General features: G+C 33.3%; 1 protein-coding gene across 1 annotated transcript; it reads right to left on the bottom strand.

Annotated features, from left to right (window-relative positions):
* Positions 1-2,302: 2,302 nt before the first annotated feature.
* Positions 2,303-3,208, bottom strand: LOC149247806 (uncharacterized). Its single transcript, XM_089455939.1, has 3 exons — positions 3,056-3,208; positions 2,862-2,902; positions 2,303-2,768 (listed from the first exon to the last, which is right to left on the bottom strand). The coding sequence occupies exons 1-3, from the start codon at positions 3,153-3,155 to the stop codon at positions 2,577-2,579; spliced, it is 333 nt and encodes a 110-aa protein (XP_089312065.1). The 5' UTR covers positions 3,156-3,208; the 3' UTR covers positions 2,303-2,576.
* Between the last annotated feature and the right edge of the window lie 4,906 nt (positions 3,209-8,114).

The following is an 8,114-nucleotide window of genomic DNA, read 5'->3' as shown; positions in this document are numbered from 1 at the left end:
ACCTTTTTCTTTTGTTATTCCAAATATTACAACATATGTACATTCTTTTTACAATGTGGCTCATACTAGAACCTTGGGTGAGATTGTCACATTGACAATAAAACTTCTGAAAACAAATAACCATCAAAACTCCTTTTCTATTATTTATTCTTGTTCATTGATCTGATGCAAAGTGAAGCAAATATCAAACTGCTCTAATTGTTTACTTATTTGTTTTAAGAAATAAATTTTCTGTCAAACTAATAACTATAAATATCAGTACACAACTAAACCAAAAAACCAAAGACACAAAAGTCACTTTGCAAAAAAGATAGCTAAACGTAATTTTTGCAAAAAGTAACTTGTTTTCCCATTCCATGTAAATTAATACCAATAAAAATAGGTTGAGCTCGAGAAAAAAATGATATTATCAAAACCTCATATTTTTTCTTCAATTAAGAATAATCTGTAGAATTACACTTAGAAATTAAGATTCAATATTTTGAAATTAGAAACTAAAATAGAATAGTTTGGAAATAGTTTTAAAATACTTGGCCTTATTTTATCTTTGTTTTTAACAATTAGTTGGGCCTAAATTTTCCTTGTATATACGAACTTGAACTATAAGTTCATCTTCTTCTTCACACATAATATTTTAACTAAATAAATTAAAAATTGCATGCACACTAATCATGTATACAAATAAACAATAGCATGCCACCACATGGCTCTGGTTAATAATATTAATGTTACTTGCCTCTTCAAATAGGAAACCTCTAGTTGACTAAAACTCTTATTACACTTTGTTTTATAAAGAATTGTATTACATTGTCTCTACTCTTTGAGATAGTTTCTATCTAACCTCCCCTAAAATTTCTATTAAAAAAACTTCCCTATAAATATTTGCACCATTATTACATTCATATTACATCTACTACATAAACTTTAATTACTAAAAACTCTATACTTATATACCTAGAATCCAATCTATCTTTCCAAAAAAAACCAAACAATATACATTATATATTCCAAACCCAATTCTAAAATAACAAATTTTATGAGACATAAAATACATATATTAAAATAAAATACACATAATTTCAACGTGAAATGGAAAAATGAAAGAGCATATAAAATCTAATTTTTTTTAAACCCAATTCTAAAATAACAAATTTTATGAGACATAAAATACATATATTAAAATAAAATACACATAATTTCAACGTGAAATGGAAAAATGAAAGAGCATATAAAATCTAATTTTTTTTTGTAATTTTAAACCTAGATATTTCCAAAAATAGAAATATAATACACCATTCAGCTTAACAATATTATGCAATGCTCATTTAAAAAATGTTTTATTGAAATAATTAATATTAAGAAAAAATAATTACTAATCTAAATTGATAAATACATTTTTATCATTAATAAATTGAATTGAAAAATAAAATTATAAAAATAGTTGAATAAGAACAAAAACTCGGTGAAATAAATACACTATGATCTGAATCGTACTTATTGTATACATGATGTGCTCATCAACTTTGTTTACAATGCCATGATTACTACTTGATATTCAGTGATAGTGTAAAAATTTGGGCTATGTATTCCTTGAGAGGATAGGTTGAAAGTAATATAATTAGGATCATCTCATCATGCCATCATGGACCTTGTTTACAAGGTTATTTTGATTACTCGATACTCAGTAAGATTTGGGTTATGCGTTTTTTTAAGGCAGTAGGTTAAAAGTAATATATTAAATAGTTTTTTTTATAAATTTAGTGTTTTTCGGGTGAGGGTTAGATTATAGTAATATATTATTAAAAAGGAAATTTAATTGAAATTTAGTGATATAATTTTTTTGAGTTGGATGCTAAGTTTTAATTATTTAAATTTTATTTTTAAATTTATAAATGAATTTAGTTTAAAATATAATTGGCAATAGAATTGTAATTTTTTATGTTTTAAAATTATATTTTTAAATATATATATAAATTTAATATCTTAAAAAAAATCTTTAAAACATTTAAATTATACCAATTACAGAATTCCATTATATAATTATAACAAATATCTATTAAAAATATAAAAACATCAAATAATTAATCTATATAAATATAGATATATATTAAAAATTGAAAATAATAATAATAATATTTGAAAATATAAATACATCCAATATATACAAATACATCTGATAGACTAACTTCTTCATACTTTAATTAAAATAGATCCAATATATACAAATACATCTCATAGGCTAACTTCTTCATACTTAACTCTAATTAATTAACTTAATCCCATAATTTGTTTTTTTTTTTTTTAACCACATGGTGAATCGGTAACTATCAAGTTTAATCCACGGGAGACCCAGGATCAAACCTCATTGCTGCCACTATAACACCAAGAGCATAACCAACCACCTGCAAGTCGGGTATGCTAAGATCCTATGATTTTAGCAAGAGCAGACCCAGCGGTCAGGGGGGGTCCGCCCCTCTAGCCGCCACCACAGCAGGTCACTGTACTCCATGAGATTTGAACTTTGGTCTCCCGAGCTTCGCCCGTTTGACTTACCGTTAAACCACACATCACTGCACTTAATCCCATAATTTGTTGACAATCGGTAACCCAAATGATTCTGGGGCACCACCCTCTAGGGCAGGACCCCGTGCAGGGCTTTCCAGCACTTTAGGACGGGCAGCCGGAGAAGAAGCAGGTGAGATTTCGATCTCCGCGAGCAGTAATACATCCATTTGTTTCTTCGTATTATGGATTGTGCTTTCTCTGCCCTGCGGTTTTCATTCGCACATCCATCAATAGAGACATATATATGACTGGGAAGAACTAATTTAAAAGACGAGAGCAGTCGACAAGTTTGGTACCTGCTGCTGCACTGCCTCTTTACTTCCCACGCCAATATCAACTGATGCAAATCATAGACATGAAATCTATGTGTTAGAAAATTACTCGAATGAGGTACTGGTAAGCATAGGCGAATCGCTAAAAACAAAAGTTTGACGGATATATAAGCGATGGGTGAAGAGAAAGCGTAAGTGAATAAGCATGCAGTGTTTACCCAGGAAACGAGATTCCGAGGGGTGTATCAGATTCCATGCGAACACACTACTGATCATGAGTGTGAGCACAGTCATAATGGATCCCAAATCTCTGCCCATTAAACCTCTGTAAGCAACAGAATTCAGAAGAAAAGGTTACGAAGTTGAATGAATTAGAAACTTCAGGAAACGGCAATAGACTACAGTGAACGCCGGAGGCAGTGAACCCTATAGCGTCCACACCAACTTGGTTTAACGCGTAGAATGCCGTTCAACTTGCGTCAGGCAGCAGAATCAATCAACCATCGTGACCACGCGATCAGGAATGCCCGCAACCAGTTTTCTTTATCAACGAATGGAATGCGCGTGACCAGTTTTGTAATTTCTATATCAACGAATGCGGGTCAATTTGAATTAATTTAAGAAGTGAAAAGTACACACTCTACCAAGGACTGGCAAGCCCATTTCTCACGAGGATCACAGAAATCCTTTGAACTCTGGCTTGTACGAAAGGTACTCTGGTCAAGAATCTCACGCGCTCAGAAAATAATTGTGGTCTGCGTTGTGTGAGAGGTAGAACAGTCTCTGTTCAAAGACGGCAGGGTTGCTCTGAGGGCGGTGAAAATAATTACGTTCACATTCGTTGCGTTAACACTCCGTTTGGTGTTAAACTTTGATGGTGTTCCTGTTTGTCGTGGGTACTGATCACCGTTATATGTGGTCTGAATTGCTTTTGTTTCACATGGAGATGCACTTCGCTATGAGGGCATGGATGGGACTGCTCTCTTTCTTTTCTGTGGACTTTACTGTTTATCTGGGAATCGTTTTTTGGTTCATGCGACGACTTACGGATGTGCTCTGTGCTCCGGCACTGTGGCTATGGATTTCTTGCTCTAGACATCTAATTACTCAGGCGCTTGGGATCTTAGTTGTTTGGTGGTACTGTGGCTATGGATTTTTTGCTGTGGGCATCTTATTACTCAGGCGTTTGGGATCTTAGTTCTTTGGTCAACTGTTTAGCAGGTGGCACTTCTTCCCTGGCCGCCAATATGGTGATGATTTGGTATTTGGTGGCGATATAGCTGCTTGTGCAATGCGCACTTTATTCCTTCCTGTGAATACATTCGTCATTGTATAAGGTTGGTTTTTGTTGTATTGATGTAGTCTCTTCGAGGTTAAAGATGATATTCTGGTTAGCTAGTTGTTCCTGGTCTTTTGGTAATATTGTTTATGGTATCAATCTTTTGGCTCATACTAGAAAGTCCAAATGTAGTTCTGATGTTACTTTTTTATATTGAATAGAAAGTCTCAAAAAAAGATTTAAAAAAAAACACTCTATCAGTCTATGTTTGCCTATGGAACTGCTTGCAGAAATCAAGTCACCTTGTTTCTCAGGTTGTTGTATACAGAAGCCACAAGTTCGTGAGTGGCAGTTTTCTGGCCTGAATGACCTTAAAAAAAAGGTATTTAAAAAATCAAAACGTCAGAGTGTTTAAATTGTTTTTTTACTGTGGAAATTAATTAGAACTATCAAAAATTTTGAGTAACCAAAATCTTGAAGTTTAACAGCTGTAACCCAGATTTTATCCTAATGTTGCTTGAATTTTCATTATTTTCCAAACTAATTTGTAGATTTTTTAAATTCTATATTTTAACAACTAATAGATTTCCAAAAATTTCAACTAATTTTTTCAAAAAAAATCTATATTTTCATGAAGAACTGATGCTATGTTTATATGAATCATTATTCTTTTAATTCTTTTAATTTATATGATAAATGGGTATTAATTTACATTTATTATTCATATTTTATAAATATTTTACATTTTTATTATATATATATATATGTATGTTTATTATTTAAATTTAAATTTGTGTTTTTGAAATATTATAATTATGAATATGGAAATATTATAATTATGTTTTGTTACATGTGAACTGCTCTAGTGAGGTCTAGCGAGGTGGGAAACCCGTTCCAGTTCCGGGCTCCCCGGAGCTTTGCAACTGTATGGTAACGTTCCTCATTCCAGTTTCCCCGCTCCTCGGAGCTTTGGAACTGTATGGGAATGTTTCCTTTTCCGTGGGAGCTGCAATGGGAGCTCGGGAAAGTTCTGGGAGCTTTGAAGACTATTTTTTTTTAGTTCCGGCGTTCCTTGGGGTTGGGGAATACAAAGTTTGTAGAGAAATATGTTGAACTACCCACAAAACATGAGCCTATGTTGAAACCTTTGCAGGAAGAAAGGCCAAAGACATCCTTAACACTGATATCCTTAATTGAGAAACTGGAGCAATATCTTGATGGGTTAAGGAAGCGTGTGGCACCTCGATGTAACGGCGATATCTAGGATGTCATGTTGATGAGTATTTCTTTCGTTGTTTATGTATATATATCGCAGTAGATTGTGTGTGCATATTGTATGTGGCAATCAATGCTTAAACATTAGAGTTGCTTTACTTTTTCTCTTAAGAATAACTAGAGAAACATATGTAAAATTGTTCCTTTGTATTTTTAAGCTAGATTATTTCAAAGATTGGTCATGTGTCAGAGAACTGATAATGAACTTGACATTTAAATATTTTATATATATAAAAAGGAGAGACTCGGGGAGAGAGACACCCACATAATATATTTATATATAAGAGAGATTATATATTTATTATTTATATATTTAAATTGATTTTAATATTTGAATATTTTGATTCAATATTAATTTTAATTATTATATAAATTATATAATTAAAAAAAAATATTTTTTATTTTTTATTTTTTTTAGTCGTTTCTTGTAAATTTTGGGTAAATCTTTAGTCGTTCCCGACACCAGCACCCAAGTTCCCAACTTTCCCAAGTTCCAGAAACTCATGCAACATAGTAATTATGAATATGGATAATCACTTTTTTTAATATGATAGGTTTATTATAATTTTTTTCATCAATAATTTGTTTATATTTTTTATCAATTAAAAATAATAAAATTATAAATTGAATTAAATTAATTTATATGTGTTTCTGGGATTTTGGATAGACGATGATTGGGTGCCTTGTTAAGACACTATTAAATGTTAAGGAAGGTTAAAGAAATATGGTGAAAAAAATATGATTAAGGAGTTTATATATAATAGATAAAGAGTTAGATATATATTTATTTTATTTTCATTATAATTTAAATATTTAAAAATTTATTTAATATATTAAAAAAATATTATTTTAAAAAATATTAATAATTAAATGGATACATGTATTTATTTTAATAGGAATTTTAGAATTTTAATTCAATTAAGTAGAATTAATAATTAAATAGTAAGGATTTAACTTTTACATAATATTTATAAAATATTTATACCAATAGTGAGGGAGAGAAGATCTATAATTATCTCATAAGTAATTATCTATTTTTTTACTTTTCAATTTCATTAAAAATATAATATAATAAATAAAATAAGCATAAAATACTTTGGTTGTGGAATGTTTTTTGGAAATGTGGTATTGATATGACATGATATTGACCCATTTTATTGCAAAAAAACTTATTTAAAATTTGAAAAACTTCATGATAAATGGAAATAAATCTTTGTAACTAAAAATCTCATAATATATTTTGTGATGGGGTTGTCAATCTCTAATACATACTCGACGCATGGGCAATGAAAGGTCGTATACGGCAGATAGGCAGTAGGAAAAATCATCAGACCTCCAATTACGCAAGTTGTAAGATGAAAGGATCTGTCTGGCGTGTGAAACTTCGTTCGTCCTCCGCTGGAAGTCGTGCTGGTAAGGTAAGGTATTTAATGGTGCATGCTAGGCCTGGTGTAGATGATATTGGGCTTGCTAAGTGGAGGTTGCTCGACATTGGTCTGAGTTGCTGCAGTTTAGCTAGGTTTTTTCACCCTCAAGTAATCTTGGAGTGGTGGCAAAAATGACTTCGTCACTCCCTCCACTATGATGCATCATAAAAAGCCTCAAGTTTGTATGCATGTGCCCATTTTTTCGTTCCTGTTAGTGGGTTACGGGCATGTTGCAAGGTTGAATGGTTGGCTTTGGTGTCCATTATTGTGGTGCTTGGTATTTTTTTGTCTAAGTGTTTTTTGTGGTTGCGGTGGTGCCTGGGTCCTTTGTCTACATTGATTCTTTTGGTCATCCTCCTCTCTCTCGCTTTTTGGCCCTCTGTGATGCATGTATGTTGGGGTGTGATTTCCTAGGGCTTGGGGAGGGATTTTTCTAGTAAAGGTGGTAGCGAGGTTTTGGGTTGGACTATTTCAAGAGTGGTCAGAAGTTTGGACATTTGTTTGCTCACTTGGGTGAATACCATTCGAACTCGAAGGTCACCAGGGGGTTTGGTGGTGTTTACTTCATATTTAAATTGGCTCTGGTTAGGCTCTCAGGCTTTTGGTCCTAGGGTGTAGCCAGTTGGCCCACGACTTTGCTTTCTAATTTTTCCCTTATCAGCATAGAGGAAGAGTCGTTGGTCTAGCTGGTGGGGAATTCAGTTGTGGTCGAGGACCTCTCCTTCTTAGCATGTGTGTGGTGGTTGTTAGTTTCACAGGGGTAGATCTTGCTAGTTAATTTGGGGCTAGTTGCAGGCTTTCTTATGCTTACGGCCTATCGGAAGGGTGTTAGGAATGTTGTAGGTCTGATCTTTGGGGTGTCTTCCTATGCATTCATCATGCATCCAGGTCTATGGAGTTCTCACTCCTAACCCCTACAGAAGGGTGTCTCGACTAATCGGGGTGGTTCAGATAGCACATTGGAGGTGGTGTGGGGAGACAGGACTACAAAACCCAAGTGGGCGAAGCTTGAGGTGGAAAGGGTGGTGCAGGCTCCGAGCAGGGTGGACGTGCAACTAGCGGCGACAAGGAAAGGAATGTGGCTCATGGTCTTGGAGCAAGCGTGTGAGGGCTAAGTAGAATATTGGGGCATGCAGGTCTTTCAGGGTGTTCAACTATTAATTGACAGTTACGTCTTGCTACCCTTCGTGGCTTGTTCCATTCTATTCTGGATCGTTTGGAAGCATACGACAAGACTAAAAAGGAAGAGAATGAGGTTGTCATCGCCATGTTCAATAAGTTGCATTAATTTCAATG

The sequence above is a fragment of the Pinus tabuliformis genome, chromosome 7 (genome assembly GCF_031772625.1).
Source record: "Pinus tabuliformis cultivar Carrire ecotype Pingquan chromosome 7, CPIR1, whole genome shotgun sequence".
NCBI lineage: Eukaryota > Viridiplantae > Streptophyta > Pinopsida > Pinales > Pinaceae > Pinus > Pinus tabuliformis.
This window is presented reverse-complemented; position numbering and strand designations above follow the sequence as displayed.

Excerpts from the sequence above, each read along its gene's own strand:
- LOC149247806 (XM_089455939.1), bottom strand. The coding sequence starts at position 3,155 with ATGGGCAGAGATTTGGGATCCATTATGACTGTGCTCACACTCATGATC. Across the intron at positions 2,903-3,055 it reads CTCGGAATCTCGTTTCCTGG|TTGATATTGGCGTGGGAAGT; the intron begins GTAAACACTGCA and ends GATTTGCATCAG. Across the intron at positions 2,769-2,861 it reads AAGAGGCAGTGCAGCAGCAG|GGCAGAGAAAGCACAATCCA; the intron begins GTACCAAACTTG and ends TGAAAACCGCAG.